Source organism: Falco punctatus, assembly GCF_963210335.1.
Source record: "Falco punctatus genome assembly, chromosome: 15".
Taxonomy (NCBI): Eukaryota; Metazoa; Chordata; class Aves; order Falconiformes; family Falconidae; genus Falco; species Falco punctatus.
The window spans coordinates 1,839,909-1,859,567 of NC_137595.1; the positions used below are offsets into that span (position 1 = coordinate 1,839,909).

A 19,659-nucleotide genomic window follows, 5' to 3' on the forward strand; every position below is an offset into this window, starting at 1 on the left:
TCCCAGGTGCTGTTTCAGGGATGGTCGCTGCTGCTAACAGCTGTACCTCCCTCCACCCCCCCACTGCCCTAACCCGCTGTGAATGGCACCGAAACTGCCTTTGTTCCCCTCCCCGGGGGGGGGGGGGAGGACAGGACAGGACCGCCCGCGGCTATAAAAGGGGGCGGCAGCGCAGAGCAGCCCCAGCCCTGGTCCTGGTCCCAGCCCGGGTCCCAGCCCGGGTCATGGGTCACCCCACGGCCGCTGCCGTGCTGCTCTGCCATCTGGGGCTCTCCACGGCCATCCAGTGGCTGTGAGTAGTGGGATGCGCCCCACCTCCCCCGGTGCCCCCCTCGGCGGCTCCCTCTCCCCGGTTGGGTCCCCAGAGGGATGCCCGTGCTCCCCCCACCCTGCTGACACCCACCCTCTCCCCACAGCGGGCTGACGGAGAGCAGTAGCGGCGTGGCCTGGAATGAAAGCCACCACTGCCGGCTGCTGGCTGGGCTGGTGCCCGACCAGTTCCAGATGTGCCGCAGGAACCTGGAGGTCATGCACAGCATCGTCCGGGCTGCCCGCCGGACCAAGAGCGTCTGCCAGAAGACCTTCGCAGACATGAGGTGGAACTGCTCCTCCATCCAGCATGCCCCCAGCTTCGGCCCTGACCTGCTGAAAGGTAAAGGATGCTTTGTCTGCTGTGTTCATGCTCCTCTTTCTGCCCCACACAGCTTCCCAGGCCGCCTGGCAGCGCTTTTAACGTGCAGTCCTGCTGTTCAGCTGATGGGCGTTAACTTTGCCTTAGGTATATATTTTGGGGAAAACCTGCTGCCATTACACTGGAATTAGCAGTACACATCAAAGCATTAGTCCTGATCCGGAAAGCCTAGCAGTGTTAAACCTGTAGTAACTGTCATTTCAAACAAAAACAGCTGCTAGAGGCTCCAAAAAAGGCGGGGGGGGGGGGGGGGGGGGGCGGGGAGGGAAGTGGTGGGGACACAGGCTGTATACTGACAGTATAACATAATGGGTGGCACAGGCTAAAAATATATGCAAGAAAAACACTGGGCCTTGGTTTTATCCTGCCGCAAGAAAAAAAACCCTCATTTACATTGTGAGATCTTTGAGAGGAGTGTTTGGCTGGGCAGGGAGGAAGGACATCTCCCCCTCTTCTTCCCAGGAACCAGGGAATCCGCCTTTGTCTACGCCCTGGCTGCCGCTGCCGTCACACACTCCATCGCCCAAGCCTGCAGCTCAGGAGAGCTCCCTCTCTGCTCCTGCGGCTCTGTCCCCTCCGAGGTCCCCGGGCTGGACTTCAGATGGGGTGGCTGTGGGGACAACCTGCACTACGGCCTCCAGCTTGGCTCCGCTTTTGCTGACAGTCCTTTAAAATCCAGCAAGTTGGGGACACAAGCGCTCAAGGCCATGAATCTGCATAACAACGTGGTGGGCAGGCAGGTGGGTATGGTGCCCACCAAGGACTGCTGGTGCCCAGCACACCTACAGCAGCCTGGGGGGCAGAGGTGCCTAATGTGAGGGGGTAGGCTCTGGCCAGGCTACTGGGATGCTGTGCTTAAGGTCAGGAGGCAACTAAACGGTTAAAATGGAGTTACGTGTGTTTGCAGAGGCATCCCCCACTGCTACCCACCTCCCAAACATCCCTGCACCCTTTCCACAACAAGCACAAGACATTTATCACTTCACACCAGCGCTTCCAGCACTTATTTCTGCCCCTCTGACGGGAAGCAGGGGCCCATCCTGACCCTCTCCAGCTGGGCACCCCAGCCCTGCAGAGAAGTGGGTGTGGGTGTGCTTTTTGTGCTTTCATGCACTCACTTCCCCAGGTGAGGATGTGGCCATTCTGCACTCTGTTGGCTGGAGAGGCCACCAGCCCCACTGCAAGCTCCAGCAGGGAGTTCCCCAAGTATCAGGTTCTTATCATAAGGGGAATGGAGCAGGGCTGAGTCCTCGATTGCCCCATTATATTCATTTAAAGGTGGCAGTAAGCAGCTGAGCTCTTTCATCTCTTGAAACTTCCCATGGATGCTCTTGCAAATCGATCTGTAGGGTGGATACCAGGAGAAAGCAGAAGCAAATTCATCTGTTTTCCTGTCCTCTGCAGGTGCTGAGTGACTCCCTAGGTACCAAGTGTAAATGCCATGGTGTTTCAGGCTCCTGTTCAGTGAAGACCTGCTGGAAGGGACTGCCAAACCTAGATGAAATTGCCTCTGACCTCAAGTCCAAGTACCTGGCAGCCATCAGGGTGACCCACCGGCTCATAGGGCCCAGGAAGCAGCTGATACCCAAAGGAATGGATGTCAGGCCAGTGAAAGAGACGGATCTAGTTTATCTCATCAGCTCTCCCGACTACTGCACACTGAATCTCCACCTGGGGTCTCTGGGGACACATGATAGGTAAGAAACTGCACTTAATACGCTGTAACTCAGCCTCTGTTTTCATGAGTGTTTGTACCACTGGATCTGAAAGCGTGCTGGTGTGGATGGGCAGTCCCCCGTCAGATGGGACACCACAGGCACTCCTGTGAAATCTTTGCTTCTTAAAGCCCCAAGGAGGGCAGGAAGGCAGGTGCCATGCAGGTGTAAAGGCAGGGCAAAGCCCTTACCGAGAGTGCCTCAGCTCCACTCTCCAGGACAGGTCCATCCAGTGAGGAGTCAGAAAGGGAAATACCGCCTCTCCCTGCAAGCCTAATTAGGGTGCTGTCTGCCGGTAACCAGAACGGTTCAGCAGACCTTGGAGGCTGTGGTGCTTCCCAGATGTCTCCTTTCTGGAGCGACTGCAGGGCAGGCAGGGAGTTTTTAGAAGGATGGGGAAGCCTCCTCTGAACGCTGAGCCAGGGCTGCCTCAGGGCTGTGACGTGCAATCCCTGTTAGATCTAGCAGTAGCAGTTCCTGGTCCTAGCCATCCACCCCTCCTTCTCCCCGGGAGGTTCCTTTCCCCAGTGTGATACAGACTGAGTGTGCCCAACCTCAGCCACTCACACGCTGCCGTAATAACACCAGCTGACATCCACGCCAGTCTGCAAGCAGACCCGTGCATCTCGCTGCCCTCTGCTATGGGCAAGTCAGCTCTGGGAGGAGGTCAGGGCAGAGAGCTGTGGTCAGCGTCACTGCCATGGGTGGGCAGGTCCATGCCCTCAGCTCCCGCTTGTGCATCCTCCTCCTGACAGGCAGTGCAACAAGACCTCCGTGGGCAGTGACAGTTGCAACCTGATGTGCTGTGGCCGTGGCTACAACACCTACACGGAGGAGGTGGTGGAGAGGTGTCACTGCAAGTATCACTGGTGCTGCTACGTGATGTGCAAGAAGTGTCAGCGGAAGGTGGAGAGATACGTCTGTAAATAATGCCAGAGGCATCACGGCAGGTGGGAGGACTCTTGCGCTGGTATCCTCTGGGGCACAGCTGGAGACAGAACATCATCGCAAGGGATGCGCCGACCTCCGGCAAGAAGGGGGCTATGCGGGAAGCCTGGACTCTTGCATTACCACAGAAGACCTCAAACTGAGAGATGCCGGGAAGCCTAAGACCGGAGGCCGACCTCTGCTCCATCTCTCCAGAGCAGGACAAAGGGCTGCCCTCCTGCAGCTGGCGGGGAGTGTCCAGCCCTCTGTCTCCAGCTGGGGACAAACCATCTATCACTCCACATGCAGCACAGCCCCTTTTTTCCAGGGGTGAATGGGGACCCTGGGCTGCCATTGTCTCTTTGCAGGAGGTTTCTGACAGTGGCCTGAACGCCAGGAGTGATGGATGGGAAGGGGGGTAGAGACTTGTCTGTTGGGAGAAGGCTGCAGGGAAAGAAAGCTGCTTCGGGTGAGGAGGTCATGGGCAGCTGCTCTGGGGACAGGTTTCTGCTGTGGGCTCACCCAACTCCTCAGGGGCAAACACTGGTCCAGCACCCTTTGCAACATCTGAAATGAAACCCAAGCTTGGACACAGGCAGAAGCAGTTATTGCTGCAGGAGACAGAATCATCAATCCTCCCCATGACCTGTATGGAGATTGCTGCTGCTCTCAGTGATGGTCCACAACAGCAGACAGACCTAGGGACAGGAGCGGGCCCGGAGGCTGCCGACACAGGGCAGCATGGCAAAACTGCACCTAGAAGCCTTGTATTAACAAAGCAGCCATGGCAGCAGAGTAGCTTCTGCCCTCTGGGCTAGTGTTGGAGGTGGGTGCTCGCTCAACTTGTGGCATACCCATGGCTTGTCCTTCCTGCCCCTTCTTTCAGACCACTAAGGTCTTCAGCCCAGTCCTTCCACCCCCTTAATACCAGATGTGCTGGGACTCTGGCCGGGAGGCAGGACACAAGTCCAGGACCCTAGGGAAATAAGAATGAACCTTTAGTCTCTACACTTCATGTAAGTGGGATTCTGGTGTACATTTTTAAAATAAAAAAAATTATATCATACCTCTCTGTGGCATGTTTCCTAGGACAACCCCTTTCCCTCATGTCTTTCTCAGCTGGCCACAGAGGAAGCAAGGCTGTAAGGAGAGCATAAAGCCCAGTATCCATACCCTCACAGGCAGCAGCAGGGGACCGGTTCGGTTTTAACTCTTTCTGCTGCTCATTGGCCCAGGTTTGCCTTTAATTACAGATAATCTGTCAGCCTCAGGTGCCGTGCAGGTAAGGAAGGTTTCTATCCCCTGCTTCCTCAGGTCTCTGACCAGCCAGCAAGGAATCTGGCTTCCTGGGATTCAGGCTGGAAACAGAGGCAGTCCAGGATTATTTCTGTTCCTTTTGAATGCAGGCTGGACTAGCCAAGCATGCATGTGTGAACAGCAAGGAGCTGGGAGCCAGGGAAGGGGGCTCTCATGGTCCCCCATTTCCCCTAGCGCAGAATCTGGCAAAGCGCTTGCATGGGATAAGAGACTCATGTTCGTGCAGTCTTTCAAGAGGAAGGATGAGAAGGCACTGAGAAGAAACCATGGCACAAAGAGGACAGGTAAACATGATGGAAATCCTAGAGCAATTTCCTGCAGCTCACACCATGACCTAGAGACTCTGGTGGCTTTGCGTGCGCCTTGGTTTATTTGTGGTTTGCACTGAATGGAGTTGGCCGCCTTCAGCCCTGAGTCCAGCTGTACAATTACTCATTTCCATATTCATTCAATCATTTTTAATAGCCTCTGCTGGGTCACGGAATCAAGTCATGAGCTTTTATTGTAAACGGTCCCCTCCACTTAATGTGCTCCAGGTTTCTCTGTTAATAATGAATAAGAGCCAAGAGTCAAAGGTGGCTTGAGACAAGCCTGGGAGCTGGAAGTTGAAATGCTCAGGGGTGAAGCATATGCTCACATAGTTAACCAAGTGAGTTAACTATCATTATCAGTTGTTAATGTGCTATTGACTTGATCTGGCTGCTGACATCTAGCCTTCCCAGAGTGACAGTAAAGCCACAGCTGCGAGGCTTCCATCACGACTGCCAAAGGCCAAAAAGCTATCTCAAGTTTTTCTTTTAAAATGCAATTAGAGGGTTAGTCACTGGCATTCCTCGGAAAAGGGAGTCTTCAGGGGCCAGGCTGCAAAATAGCTGCAGTTGCTGTGTCCAGAGCCAGGCTGAGCCCAGATGTGATGCAGGTACTTAATTAGGAGGATTGCTTAAATACCTTCCCTACAGCCACCTTGCTGTGCATCACCAGATCTGAGGGAGGTGAAACCAGGAAGAGCTGTGAACTCAGCAGAGCATTGCAAAACTAGCTGGTGAGAAAAAAAATAAAAAAGAGAGAGAAAAAAAAAAAAAAAGACAAAACAGGGGAAGGATCTTGTGGAGTGAGAGATTCAGCCAGGAGGGTGGGAAATGTGATTTGCATTTGGTAACTACAAACACACATAGCCTGGGGTAGAGGAGAGGAGCCACAATAGCTAGGAATGCCCTGGGGAGATGTCGTGATCCCCTCCTAGAGAGGTTCCATTTGAATTTCTGCCTCGGAAAAGGCAGGGTCAAGTGCTGAATATGCAGAGTCCTCTACTCTCCCTCCTCACATCTTCACTGCGAGCCCAACCAGGAAGAGCTGGGGAAGGACTGGAGGGGTCAATCAGTAGCGAGGACCTTGGGCTCTGTTTGTCTCCTGCAGGAAATCGGAAAGCACTGTAATTAGTTGAAGGGTGCAAAGGGTCAGGCTGGCAGGAGGGACCATTGTGGGGAGGTGACAGTTATGTGACAATGCTCTGAGTGGGAGGTGGTGTAATCTGGGCTCACACCTGGATTTACCAGGGTTGTGAGATCTGCTGGACTGGAAGGGTCTCCTAGGGACCGAGACCCAGAGCAAGGCAGTCAGCATCAGGCTATGGATCTGGAGGGAATAAACACTGCACTTGGCCCCAGGGATTGAGGAGATCCATCTGGCTGGATGCATTTTTCTCTCTCTAACCCTGCTTGGACAGAAAAGCTAGCGGGAAGGTGCCAGGGGAACACAGAGCCCCATCCCCCAGACCAGACTAGCACAAGCACCCCCTGATTTAAAAAGATGGGAAAACTTGGACCCTGATATCACCCTCCGGTGGCTTCTAGCACCAGTCAGTGCAACACTGCCAAAGAAATTGGTGCAGGAAGGCTTACCTCTAACCTCTGCACCCTTGCTTCCACCCCAAACATCCCCAGCTGGGGCAGATAGCCCTTCAGGACCTGAATAAACCTGGGCAAGGCTGGTAGCAGTGTCCCTGAAACCAAGAACATCTCTGTAACAGCTGTGGCTTTTCAGCCCTTCAGACACTTCCTCACGTGTTTCTTTTGCCCCACTTTCACAATCGGTCCCCTCCAGACTGTGGTAGGCTGCTGTCATTACCCTCTGCTTCACGAGCCCTCGTCAGGCTCACTGCTAATGTGATGGATCTACCTCTTTGACTTTCCTGTCATTAGCCATTTCTCCCAATGTCTTGTGGCTTTTTGTTTATCTGTCTCTCTGGGAATGAGGCTCCCCAGAGCTGAATTCTCCATGGCCATGGCAAAAGTCTTTCATTTTCTGGTGCTGTGAATTGACATGGGAGACATGGCTCTGAAAATGGCTTGCCTAGAGAAGAAAACCATCCCTCCACATGAAATGTGGCGAGAACCAGGCAAAGGGTTTGTTTTGAAAGCCTCCTCTCCCTTACTGCCTGACTTTTAATTTGGGTTTGAAAAGAGTAACGCTGGTATGAATGTGATCATCTCCTGCTGGTTAGACTTGTGCAGACAATGAAGTCTGGAGAAAGGCGAGTGATTTTCATGGACTCTTGACTTTGCTGCTAAAGCACCAGGGTTTGGTGGGGTTTTTTTGCCTTTTATTTCTTTATTCATTGAGGGATGACACATAACTTATTCCAGGAGGATAATCTGAGCAAGGACAAAGACTGTTGGTAATCAAGTAAACATTTTGGAGGAAGAATGACTCTGTGTTCAAGAACATGTTGGGATATTTCTTCCCTTCAGCCCTGCATTACAGCTCAGACTGGACTGTGGGTCAGGACCTCCACCTGCTTTTTGCTTGTGCTCTTTACAAAGAAAGCTGAGCCAGAACAAGGAGAGGGCAAGGGATGGGACCACTGTCTGGGTGCTCAACTGTTGATCAGCATCTGTACTGCTGTAAATATTCGGGGGATGTTGCTTTGACCTTTGGGATGGTTGGTGCCTACACTGTCACACCGCAAGACACAAACATGAGTAAATGCTTGTATTTAAGGAAAAACCCTTGCATCTCTGTTCTCCTTTATTTCTGGGGTGTTCAGCAATATTGTGATGCCCTAAAGATGACAAATAATAATAGGGATTGTCCTTATGGGGATCTTCAGCCAAGGGACAAATCAACATAGGTGAGTAACAGCCATAAGACCAGAGGGGGAACCAGGCTGCAGACTGAGGGCCCTTGGGCACAGCTTAAAGGACAGCTGTGGCAACGGCTGTGTGAGGTTCAGAGGGGAAGCAAACCTCCATCCCTTCTCCTAGGCTGGGCAGGCTGGCATCCCTTCCACCTCTGAACCCTGTATTTCAACCCTGTATTTGAGCAGTTGCTTAATCAGAGTGGGAAAATCCCAGATACTGCAGGTTTGTGATATCTCCATCATGTCTGCAGGGGCCTGGAGGGGTGGGGTGGCATTTCTGAGCAGCCAAACCTCCCTTCACCAGCCTGTATTTCTCCCTCTTGCTTGCTTAAACTCATCCATGTTCAGCATGGGCAGCATCTTGGAGGCTGCTCACGGTGCACTTTTTGAATCGCTTTTCTGCCAGTGCAGAGAAGGTGCCATGGCTGCCTGGTTGAATCACTGAAGAGCAGCATCTTCCCTTTGTGCTTCCCTGGGGACACTGTCTGCAAGGTCCATCGGACAGCGAGTTAAAGCAGGGAGGGAGCTGCAGAACAGTCTCCTCTCCGGATCAGAAGCCATCCTGGGGCTGCCACTCAACTGGGCTTTTCCAGGAGTATCCTCCCACCAGCCCAGAACTGGGGCCATACAGATTTTGAGGACTTTCTCAGCTTGCATATGGGTCAGCTGTGACCACCGTGCACGTGCTGTGTGGTGGAGTAAGGAATTTCCAGGCATGCTTCTGGCTGGCTGGAGCAGCACCCGTGTGCTGTAGGGTGACATGCAGAAGCTCTAACACCTTCCAGGAAGACTGGATGTACATGTAATGTGCTGGAGCTCCTGGGAAGCGCCAGACAGGCCTTCTGGATGTGCATGGCCAGATGTTCTACACATGTGCGTTAAATGCAATACGCCACAGCGGTAGGTTTTACTACCTGTATAAATGGAAAGCACATGGTTACGTTTCATGTCTGGAAGTGTAAATGTAAGAACCCTCCAGAAGCTGAGGCTGATCCCTAGACATTGACTTTATGCTGAAAACCTACCGCATTGAGACACCTGGCAGAACTGGGGAGTGGGAGAGACCAACCCCCGGCTTGACGAATCCCTGGGAACTCCCCCTCTTCACATGCAGTGGGACTAACCACAGCTACTATTCCTGTAGTCTCCAGCTTAAGGCTTATTGTGGTGTGACTAGGGACTCGCTGGGTAATTATGCCTTCCAAAGAATCGTTTATTTTTTCCTTGTGTTGAGAACATTAGCTCTGTAATTAGAAGGGGCAGCTTGAAAAACTGTGTCCTGCCAGGCAGACCTCAGGCAGGAGGAGAACAACATGTGCGGGTACATGCAGTTTGCTATGCCGGAGTTGAAGAGCAGACTGTGCGTGATTCTGGTCACTAACCCTTTATGATTTCATGCTCCCACGGTGTAAATGAAACCTATTCTTGACTAGTTGGGACAGCAGATTGAAAACAGGGGGCTGAGTAACTTCTAGCAAGGAGATTCAGGGGCTTCCAGCCAGTTAAGCCACTCGGCTCTTAGAGGCAAAGCTTCTCCATCTCAAAGGAAACCAGGCCTCACACGATTTCCTATTCTCTTGGTACAAGTTGCCTGGTGAGCTGGGATAATGTGCTGCTCAAGGCCTGTTCTGTGCTGCCCTGACAATCTGGGTCAAAACTGGCTCTCCCACTCCCCCAGTCTGAAGGGAAGGGGAGGCAGGCTGAGATCCCATGCTCCATCATTAGCCTGTTTACAATTACTTGGAGAGCAAGCCCATGAACCTGCCTGGGCTGCTCGGATTGTTGGAGATGCCAAAGCATCTTCTTCTAGTGAAGAACAAACAGCTGTAGATTCCTGGCCCCATTCCACTCCCAATCGTTATACCAATTAATTTTCCCACTGCTGGACACAGCATTGCTCTTCACCTCTTGCCTGGTGTGCAGGAATGCCACAGAATGACGCAGTCAGTTCTTGACATACCTCACACTACCCGTGGCTGCCTTTGCAGCCTGAGCAAAGCAGTCACCCTGAGGAGTGTGAAGGGTATGCAGGGCACAGCGAACAGGAACCTAAATCCACAGCTTTTCTGGTTTTTATGAATAACTTTTTATCGAGCTATCTCAGGTAGGTATGAAGAAAATGGAGTAAATAGTAAACTGACTCATTCTTGGAGGCTGAGTGCTTCCAGCCAGCCCTGAATTATTATTACACCATATATATTTTTCACATCTGGATCAATTACCTGTGTTCCTAAGGGACCAACACCAGTTCCTAAAAGCTCAGCTTTAGCCCTTGCCTGCCTTATGCCTGTTTAAATTGCAGAGATATTGTGAGAAGGGACTTTGGAGCTAAATAAAAAAGAAATGAGAAAGGCTGCTCATCTTCTGTTAGAAAAAGAATACGGACAGAAGAAATGAAAGGTGCTGTGCTTAAAAAAATAAAATGCAGCAGTGTGCTACCGAGTGCTCATGCTGTGCACTGTGTTCTGCCAGGATCATCTGTCAGATGTAGGTCCCAGGCTAGGAAGTGACAGCCCTGAGCAGCACAAGCCCGTGCTGAACCCAGCTGGTGTCCTAAGGCTGCACCTCATCCGGGCTCTCCCCGGGGCAGAAGAGAGCACATCACCTGCCGTCCCAGGCTGAGGATCTGCCCTAGCACCTGTGGCGGGACATGCTCCCTCCGTGACCCCCGCACCTGCCTGGCACGGCCGCGGGGTGCTGCCTGCGTGGTGAGGTGTCGCGGCCAGCCCCGGCCTGGCTCCCTCGGGCCCGGCACCCCGCAGCAGTGCCAGCGCTGGGGCCCGGTGCGGAGCCGCTCGTTAGCTGAGCTGCGGGTGGGCTCAGCAGGGCCGCGCCGACCACACCGGCCGCTGGCGGCTCCAGAGCTATTTCACCGTCGTCAGGCCACCCGCACCCCTCGCTCCTTTTTCTAAAGGGGGAAGGTGCGCGCATCCTATCAGTTTATCTAATCAGCCTCACTTTTGCTCATTTATTGGAGCACGTCACGAGCACGCCTTCCCCCGGAGCTCCCCGGTGGGTTCTGGGGAGGCCGGTGCATCAGGCAGGAACCAGCAGGAGCTTTGGGAGTACCGGCTGCGTGTGAGGGTCCACGGCTCCACCGAGACTCGTAGGGGCGACACCACCCGCCCGCCGCCCCCGCGGGGGTCGTCGGGCGCTGGCCCGTGGGGAGGGGCGAGCCCCGAGCCCGCTGCCGCCTCACCAGGCCCTGCCTCCCGCCCGCCCCTACTAAGATACCGGCCCCGCTCCTTCGGCGGCTCCGCTGACCTCACCAAGATGGCGGGCGGGGGCGGGGTCACACGCGGGCGCCCCGGAAGTGATTGTGCGGCGGCGTTCCCGGCCCGGTATGGCGGAGGGGGCCGGCGCGGGGCTGCGGCTGGCGGAGCTGCTGGCGGCGGGCCGGCGGCTCTGGGAGGAGGTGGAGACCGGCGCCGAGCCGTCCTCGGGGGCCCCGGCCGTGCAGGATAAGGTGCGGCAGGGGCTGGACGCGCTGCAGCGGGCGGCCGCCATGGTGGCGCAGCTGGATCTGTTCAGGTGAGAGCGGAGGGTCGGGCGCGGGCCTGGGCGGCGCGGGGGCCCCAGCGAGGCCGTGCGAGAGCCCTCGGGCCTTCCGCCGCCTCCACAGGGGCCCCCGGGCCGCCGCGGAGCGCGCTGGCTTTGGCCGGGCCCAGGCGGAGCAGAACGGGAACGGGGGGGCTCATCTCTCCCCCTGCAGCGAGAACGAGGAGCTGGAGGAGATCGCCTCGGCCGACCTGAAGTACCTGCTGCTGCCCGCCTTGCTGGGGGCCCTGACGCTGAAGCAGGTTGACCTGAGCAGGAGGCTGGAGCACCTGGAGAGCGCCCGGGCCCACTTCTGGCGCTTCCTCAAACTCTGCAGGAGCTACGGGCTGGGCAGCTTCCACCTGCCCCCTGCCGCCGCCAGCCCCCCTGGAGAGGAAGATGCCGGGAGCCCCTCCCCGGGGGGCCCCGCTGCTGCCCAGCCCAGCCTGGTGGCCATGGCGTCCAGTAGGCAAGCCAAAATCGAAAGGTAGGCTCTTGCTTCGCAGTGTTTTTGTAAAGGGTTTTGGGAATCAGTTTAAGAGAAGGTGAGAGCTTCGGGCAGCGCGAGGTTGCAGAGTCAGGGAAGAGCTGCTTCCCTTGATACTGGAATAGTTTGGTCATGAAACATGCATTTTAAGATATGCACCACATATTATTTAATGGTGTTTGATTGTGCAAACTGAGGATTTATGTCTTCAGTTTCTGGTCTTTGAAGAAGAACTGCACAAAAGCTCTTATGGTCAGTTCTTTAACCACCGCTAACAGTGTAAAGCCACGCGTGTTGGAAGTTACCTACCAGTGGGCTTATTAGATCTTTAAAAAAGAGGTGATTGTCATGCTTTAGCTGGGGATTTTGACAATCAACTTGTTGTTTATTGTGGTAGCACTGGGAGGCCCAAGCTGGGCTGGAGAGCTGTTTAAACTGCATGAATACAAAGGCATGATTCATATTCTAGAGGGTAATTTAACTGAGGTAAGTTTGACATACTAGAATACACCTACTCTGTGCAGCGAAGCCTTTTCAGCGTGGGCTGCTCATCAGCAGTCTCTGAGCTGCACATCAGCTCCTGAGCACAAGTGAGTTTTGCTGGAGCTGCAGGTAGGACTTTGGCTACGTGTGAGCTGCCCCCTTGCTGAGGGCTTGTGTTTGCCTGTATGGCGACTCGTTCCTCTTGGAGACAAACGCGAGGAGCCTGCTGTGTTGGGGCTGGCACCCTCATAGTGCTGTGCTTTTAGTGGTAGCTAGAAGGGTGGTGGAAACACAGCAGTGTTGTGGCCTCTGCTGAGCACAGCATCAGGGCTGTCTCTCCACCTCTTCCCACCCCACCACCACCAGTAGGCTGGGGTGGGCAAGATTGTGGGAGGGGACATAGCCAGGACAGCTGAACAAAAGTGACCAAAGGGATATTCCATATCACATGATGTCTGCTCAGATGTAAGAGCTCAGGGAAAGGAGGAGGAAGCGGGGGCATTAGTTATTTATGACATTTGGCTTCTGGAGCAGCCACTACGGGTACTGAGGCCCTGCTTCTTGGGAAGTGGCTGAACATTGCCTGCTGAGGGGAAGCAGAGAATAACATCTCTTGTTTTCCTTTGCTTCTGCTTCCACAACTTCTTGCTTCATTAAACTGCCTTTATCTTGACCTGCAAGTTGTTTTTTTTTTAAAAATCTTACTTTCTCCCTGCTACCTATTCTGAGGGCGGCAGTGATAGAGCGGCTCGGTGGGCACCTGGCATCCAGTCAAGGTCAACCCACCACACCTGCATTGTGAGTTCTATTGCAGGCAGGTTAGTACTTGATCAGGTGTTGCAATGATATTCGCTTTCAGTAAAATGTGTGGACTGCATGAACAAAATTTTCCTAAGGCAGCATGTATCACCACTTTGCCTTCAGACCTGTCTCATCCTAGCTGCTTTTCACTTTGTTCTCTGCATAAGCATGCAATCCAGCATCCTAAGGAGCAGGTTGGGATTGCAGCAACCAACTGCAGAGAACTTAGCCCACTGTGGAGTGTAAAGACAAATGGGAATAGAGTGGTTTGCTTTGCTTCCCTGCGGGGCAGGGTTGGGCAGTCAGGTGCTCACCGGTTAAAATGTAGTTTTCAGGGTTCTTGTGGAGCACTTGTGGATGGGTTTGTTTTTTAGAATATCTCTTGTGTGCTCCTTGTCCTGTCAGCTCCTGTAGGTTTCTAATCCTTGGTTCTTAGTATTTGTTCTTCAGGTGGCACTGTAACTGGAGGAAGTAGGACACAAGGATTTAGCCTGGAAGTGTAGTATATAGGTAGTTCCCCCCTTTAATAACGTAACTCCTGAAGAGGTCAAAAAATCTAGAAATCCAAAATTATATTAAAAAAACAACCCACACCCACAGAAACACCTGAGACAGAAATTGGAGAAGTGTTTTCATCTGTCTTGTTAGTGGCTTCTGGATATCTTTTGCGTTCTACAGAAGTAACTCAAAATATCTATTGCATTGGTTTTTCTCAGTGAAGGAGGCAATGAGTTAGTTTTGTTTGCTCCAGGAGACTAATGTTGCCAAGCTTACCTAATTCGACCTGGGAGGCTTAATTTTCAAGGATTGCTTGACTTTTAGGAGAAGAAAAAATAATTAATAGAGATGTCTCTAAATTTCGAGTGTTGTCTTAAAGCTGCTTTTAACAGACAGGAGATACTTAAATTACAACAATAAACAATCGCCATCTCCCTTTTTTTTTTATACAATTTTCTTATTAAATACTTGAAATAATGTTAAACCTCTTACAAGATGTAGTGAAGATCCTATGTAATGCCTAAATTTGAGTTGTCAAATGGAAGGGATGGGAAAGATGCGGGGGGAAAGGTTTTGGTGCTGCGTGTATGTATATAACTGTGCATTTTCAAAATCGTTTGTAAGCAGATTGGAACTCTTCTGATTTTTGTAGTTTTCATTGGTCAAAGACCTGTTGTCAGATGAGGTGGGGAGATGGATCCTCTGCTTGATATTTTGCCTTTTGCTTACGCATTGTGAGAGGTCATCAGTAAATGACAACCAGTATGGTCTAGTGCTGCTCCTTTTCTTAATAGGTACTTCCTTCCTGTAAGTCTCTACTTTACTTCTACAGGACTCTTACTCAGTTGTTAAATGATTGGGGGTCCTTGCACAAAGAAATTTGTCAAAGACATGAGGAGCTTTATGAATGCCTGGGATTTGTGTACTGTAATGAGCGCTGGTCAGCAACTGGCACTACTGTGAAGAGGATTTAAAAGGGCAGGAAGTATCTCTCTTAACTACATTTGATTGAATTTCATGAACTAGGAAATTGTATATTTTGGAAAACGCTGTACCGGGGCTGGGCTAGCAAAAGGTTATTTAATGATCTCATTTTGTTCTCTTTGAGACAGATATAAGCAGAGGAAGGAACTGGAGAACAGGCTGGCCTCTATGAGAAGCTTTGTGGAGAGTGGGCAAGCAGATGAGGATCAGATACGGGAATTTTACATACTACAAATCCAGAAATGGATCAACACCAGCCTGGAGGAAATCGAGAGTATTGACCAAGAAATGGTCATCTTGAGGAGCAGAAGTACAGGGAAACAGGTATGAAATCTGTCTTGAACTGCAAGTCCTGTGGACTGTGGATAGTTAGACATGCTGAGAGTCACTGTTGCGGGTAAGTGCACCCTAGAGGAATTCAGTAGCAGAGCTACATTCATGTTCTATTCTGTGAATTCTCAGTTGAAATACAGCTCAATCGCAGCCCAAGCAGATGGGGTTTGGCTCAATTCTGGATGAGCAGTGGTCTGATTTTTGGATTAGTTGCTGTCCACTGCTACCACGTGTTCTAGACAGTCATGGCTTATGAACTGCTAGAGCACTGAATATCGGAGCTGAACTGGTCTGCGCGCAAAGGCTTTTGTCCACTTTGCTGGGTTCTGGCAGACCCTTACCTGTAAAGAAGTAAGTACATTTGTAAATTGAAAGGAGACTCTTGTGATTTCTTTCAAACCTGTGCTTCTGGTCTACAATGTGTCCAGATACTACAGAAAGAAACGCCCATTCTGAGTGATGAAAGCTTCTCATAGACCTGCAATTCCTGTGTAGAATAGTGTTTCTGGGCTTTATGTTACTCACCTAAAACATCTGCGTGGAAATGAAAAAAAAAAAATCATAATGTGCTGACATAGACCATAGTCCAGCTTGGTTGGCACAGCTCATTTGTGCAGTTCATTTTTGACATTGCAGAGCTCTGCTCTTCTGTAGTGCCCTGGGTGATACCATTGGGAATGACGAGCTCAGCTTGCTCCCTGGGAAAAATAAGCTATATTTCATGCTTCGATCTGAGCTGATCTGGTTTAGCTTTGTCAGCTTTCTGCTTTGATCACAGTGGGTGTAACAAAGGCACAAAGAGAAGTGATTTGTAGATGCTCACAGATGGAGTTCATGATTTAAACTGGATTAAGGCCCGAACTGTCTGTCTTAGGATGTTGCTGTGACAGCAGAGGCATCTCTCTTCTATGAGACCTTTAATAACTTGTTGTGGGGTGGGAAGCAGAGAAGGGGGTTCTCAACTAAACTATTATCTTGTGACTATTGTTTGCATCTTCAGTCTTCAGCACCACCGCACGCTACTTCTCGGCAAGTCAGGGCTCCGCTGAAACCTTTCATTCTTACCCGGGATGCTGCTCAGGCGAAGTATGTTGTTTTCTGATTACTTAGACATAGTATGAGGCAGTGCTCTGTTCTTATATCAAGCCTAAAATACTCTTTCAAATGCAGAGAACCAGTTCATCGAGATGGTGCGTGTTGTGCATCTGGGCAGGGGATCGGGGGAATGTCTAATGCATTTCTTGAACTTTCTCTGATTTCTTCTGTTACTGGCATGCTGCAGTGTCTTGGCTAATGCTGTTTCCTGCTGTTGGGGTGGCAGAAGAGGAGATTGTATTAAGCAAATGTTACTGTGCTAGTTTATAGGCCATGTGCTTGCTGTTTGGTAAGCTGTGGAGAGGCAAGGCTTATCTGCCCCTCTGAAACCACTGTGTGATATAACAGGATTGCTCTTCACTGTTAAAGAGCCCTGCAGTGAAAAGCGTATGTGGTCTCTTAATCTAACGTAAACTTTGGAAGATTTCAGTGAATTCAAATAAGTGGTCTTAGGGGCTGGGAAGATGTGATACCTACCAAGAATCATCAGTCACAATAATTAACTGTAAGGCTTTCCTGAGGGCGTCAAGATCTTAGCGCTTTGTGGCCCTGTGAGATTCTTGCAGGGAGTGTGGCAGCTAAAGCACAAAATGGGATAGAAACAAGATTTCTTGTCATGCTTTTGACATTATTTGCCCTGAGCTTTCCATATATCTATATAGCCAAGCCATGCCTAATTTGGTTCCCAGAGGCCTCCTTGGCAAGCTGTGCCAGCACAGAGTGTTCTGCTTTGGGCTGGAGAATTGGTTCAAGGTCTTTGGGCTATAAGAGTCCTCACCTCTCTAAACTAGCAGGATGAACTCTTTAAATGCCACTGTGGCTAGGTTACCAGCAGGTTTGCTGCTGAAGGCCCAGGCTGTAGGAAAAGGTTTGTTCTCAAACCCTCCTTGGTAACACACCTTTTATTTTTAGTACAGATCAGGTTACAGAGTAGTTCTGTGCATGGTTGTCTGTTTCTGCTCATTTGTAGCAACATAAAGTGCTGCCTTTGACTTGTCTTTCTCTCCCGGTAGAGTGTTTGGTGCTGGATACCCTGGCCTGCCTACTATGACTGTGGATGACTGGTATGAGCAGCGCAGGAGGCAGGGAGTCGTGTCTGGTCAGGGTGCACCTCAGAGAACACCAGGTACAGAGTGGCAAAGCAAAGATTGGAATAGAGAATTTGGGAAGTCTCATGAGGGGGAGGGTGAACAGGCATGTGTTCAGGGTGTAAAACACCCAGTGACTGAGGAAGAGTAAGAGCTGACTTTATTAGGCTGAGAATAACTGGGTTGCTAAACCGCTCTTTGGCAATTCCTGCTTTCTGTCTCAACTGGCAGGGCTTCTGTTTTGAGAACTTGACTAGGGACCTTCTGGTGTCTTACTGCCCCTTGCTCCTGTTCTTGACCTTCAGCAGGTATAACTGATGAAGAGTTGCAGAAGCAGCAGCAGGAGAAAAAAGAGGAGGAGGATGATGAGGAAGCTCTTCAAAAAGCTCGGAACTGGGATGACTGGAAAGATACACACCCAAGAGGCTATGGCAACCGGCAGAATGTGGGCTGATGCTCTTGCTGCAGAGTGGGCAGGGCCTGGAAATCCTGTAAGAATTGCCTGTGTCCTGGAGATATAGGAGTAAATACACTGTACATATGCAGAGGTATACATGGCTTCTCTGGGAGGCACTGGAATCAAGCGGAGTAAACATGACCGTTTGCTTTGGTTTGCATTAAATGTCAGACTGAGTGCACTGGTCATGTACAGTGACACCACAGAGCTCCTGTCAGGTGGAGCTCTTTCTGAGGGGTCAGGCTGCCTCTGTTCTCCCAGTCAGAGGAAGTCCTTGAAAGATAAGTACATGAATTTGGAAACTGCTCTGTGTATTGTGGGTGGATGTATTTATTTTTTTCTTTATATTTTAAGCAAAATAAAGTCTCTCGTGCTGCCTAGTTCTTGCGGTAAAAATCCCTTGCTCTTCATCCTAGGCTCTTCCAGAGCATGTCCATAAGGCTGGTTTCCAGCAACCAAGGGAGCTGGGGATGGGAGATAGGCAGTGTCAGATGGCCAGGGTTTTTTTTGAACAAGGCTTCTGAGCACAGCAGCTTGCAGTGCAGTGTTCACCTTGGCAGGGAGGTCTGTATGCAGCCGGGTGTTCGGTGGCCTTTCCGCAGGCTCATCCCACTGTTCCTCCCAGAGCAGCACACTGAAGTGTTTAGGATTTTTTGTGTTAAGTACATGAGGTATTTTGAGGGCAATGTCTTGAAGTGCTGATACTACACATAGTACAAATGCCTTAACAGAAATGTTTGTCCTTTTACTTAGTGTGATGGAGGATCTGCATGGTGATAGCATACAGGAAGTAACGTGCAACATGTGTGTTTACTCCGGACCCTCTTGCGGAGCCCTACAGGGACCAACACTGGGACAAACAGTTCCGTGTTCCAAAGCAAAGTAGTGCACTAGTTGTCAGTGTGCTTTGAAATCTACTTGCAGAATAACCATGAAGGGGTGAAAAACTTTTCTGGATTCCTCTGAAGCTAGTTTAAATAGCTGCTGGCCCTAATTCTGAACTGAGTGAGAAGAGAGGGTATGTCTGGTCTGCTGTACCTGGCACTGACCTGGCATGTGGCAGGCGTGTTACTGGGCAAGAAAGTGAGGAATTGTGGCTGGAAGCTCTGAAATTGCCCAGCATGGGCTGGCAGCTGTGATTGCAGTTGTTCTAAACCTGTTACAAATGTTGGGATAAAAAGCCCCAAAAAACTATTGCTGCTGTTTATGCATGTGGCAGTGTTACGTGGAGCAGGCCACGAGGCATTTATTGTCTTCGATTTGGCACAGTTGCGTTCATCAGCTCCCTTATCTCTGGGGACAGTGGGATGTTGAAGGAATTTGGATTTTTTTCTTTCCTCTTAGCATGATTCAGGCACGTGTGAGGGGCCAGCTAGGCTACAGGAAAGATTAGATGTTTCACATGTAGCAATTGCAGGTCCTCTTCGCTTCACAGGTGTACATCAGTTGTAGCCTGCAGCGAACCCTTTTTTTCCAGGTACTGAGTCTCTACAATCTACAAGAGCAGACAATGAGGTTTTGTGGGTTCCAGACCTCCTGTGAAACACATTTTCTACTTCAACAACACATGCAATTCTATACATGCATTTATTCCTTTCTTACATTTGATGTTAGCTGCCTCTTCCTGGTGAAAATTTCTGGAGAGGTAGATCTTGAGGAGTAGCTCAGCTGAATTAGTTCCTGTGCATTTTCACTGTTCCATTGGCTGTTGGCCTGAAGCCCCATCTCAGTGCTGCTTTTGTGCTGCACTAGTTTTCTTCTCATTCTTTTTCTTCTCATTTCCCACCTCTAATCTTCTCCAGGCAGCACTCCAGACTTCCTGGGCTAGCAGGCAGGCTAGCTGGCCCTGGCAACCCCCTTGGGGGTGGAAGAGGAGGGGATGGTGCTGGGGATGGCGGTCAGAGCCTGTCTGGTGGGCCGTGGTCCCGTACCATGGAGCAGGAGCTTTGGGGTGACATTTTTGGGCAGCTCTGGAGGGGAGTCACACCAGTAGAACATGACAGCGGTTTGTGACATGCCCAAAGCATGGACAGTACCCTTCCCCAGAGGAAGGTGCCCCCCGCCCAAGCCCCCACTGGTGCTGGCAGCAGTACCTTTCTGAGGAGCA

General features: G+C 51.1%; 2 protein-coding genes across 7 annotated transcripts; both read left to right on the plus strand.

Annotated features, from left to right (window-relative positions):
- Positions 1–17: 17 nt before the first annotated feature.
- On the plus strand, positions 18–10,932 carry LOC308054081 (protein Wnt-11b-like). 5 transcript variants are annotated; one of them, XM_080366302.1, is made up of 7 exons: positions 18–292; positions 417–652; positions 1,154–1,431; positions 2,096–2,388; positions 3,162–4,934; positions 5,610–5,692; positions 7,296–10,932. In XM_080366302.1, exons 1-5 carry the CDS (start codon positions 21–23, stop codon positions 3,334–3,336), a joined length of 1,254 nt encoding a protein of 417 aa, XP_080222428.1. In that variant the 5' UTR covers positions 18–20; the 3' UTR covers positions 3,337–4,934; positions 5,610–5,692; positions 7,296–10,932. The 5 variants fall into 5 exon arrangements, with proteins under 5 accessions (XP_080222428.1, XP_080222427.1, XP_080222430.1 ...); XM_080366301.1 differs by having other exon boundaries at positions 3,162–4,615; positions 4,740–5,692; XM_080366304.1 differs by having other exon boundaries at positions 3,162–4,349; positions 4,453–5,692.
- A 139-nt stretch (positions 10,933–11,071) lies between these two features.
- On the plus strand, positions 11,072–17,932 carry IGBP1 (immunoglobulin binding protein 1). 2 transcript variants are annotated; one of them, XM_080366330.1, is made up of 6 exons: positions 11,072–11,320; positions 11,502–11,813; positions 14,708–14,903; positions 15,913–15,998; positions 17,021–17,133; positions 17,404–17,932. In XM_080366330.1, exons 1-6 carry the CDS (start codon positions 11,133–11,135, stop codon positions 17,547–17,549), a joined length of 1,041 nt encoding a protein of 346 aa, XP_080222456.1. In that variant the 5' UTR covers positions 11,072–11,132; the 3' UTR covers positions 17,550–17,932. The 2 variants fall into 2 exon arrangements, with proteins under 2 accessions (XP_080222456.1, XP_080222455.1); XM_080366329.1 differs by having other exon boundaries at positions 11,078–11,320; positions 17,401–17,932.
- The last annotated feature ends 1,727 nt before the right edge of the window (positions 17,933–19,659 follow it).

Excerpts from the sequence above, each read along its gene's own strand:
- LOC308054081 (XM_080366300.1), top strand. The coding sequence starts at position 21 with ATGGTCGCTGCTGCTAACAGCTGTACCTCCCTCCACCCCCCCACTGCC. Across the intron at positions 1,432-2,095 it reads ACAACGTGGTGGGCAGGCAG|GTGCTGAGTGACTCCCTAGG; the intron begins GTGGGTATGGTG and ends TGTCCTCTGCAG. Across the intron at positions 2,389-3,161 it reads TCTCTGGGGACACATGATAG|GCAGTGCAACAAGACCTCCG; the intron begins GTAAGAAACTGC and ends TCCTCCTGACAG.
- IGBP1 (XM_080366329.1), top strand. The coding sequence starts at position 11,133 with ATGGCGGAGGGGGCCGGCGCGGGGCTGCGGCTGGCGGAGCTGCTGGCG. Across the intron at positions 11,814-14,707 it reads AGGCAAGCCAAAATCGAAAG|ATATAAGCAGAGGAAGGAAC; the intron begins GTAGGCTCTTGC and ends TCTTTGAGACAG. Across the intron at positions 14,904-15,912 it reads GCAGAAGTACAGGGAAACAG|TCTTCAGCACCACCGCACGC; the intron begins GTATGAAATCTG and ends TTGCATCTTCAG.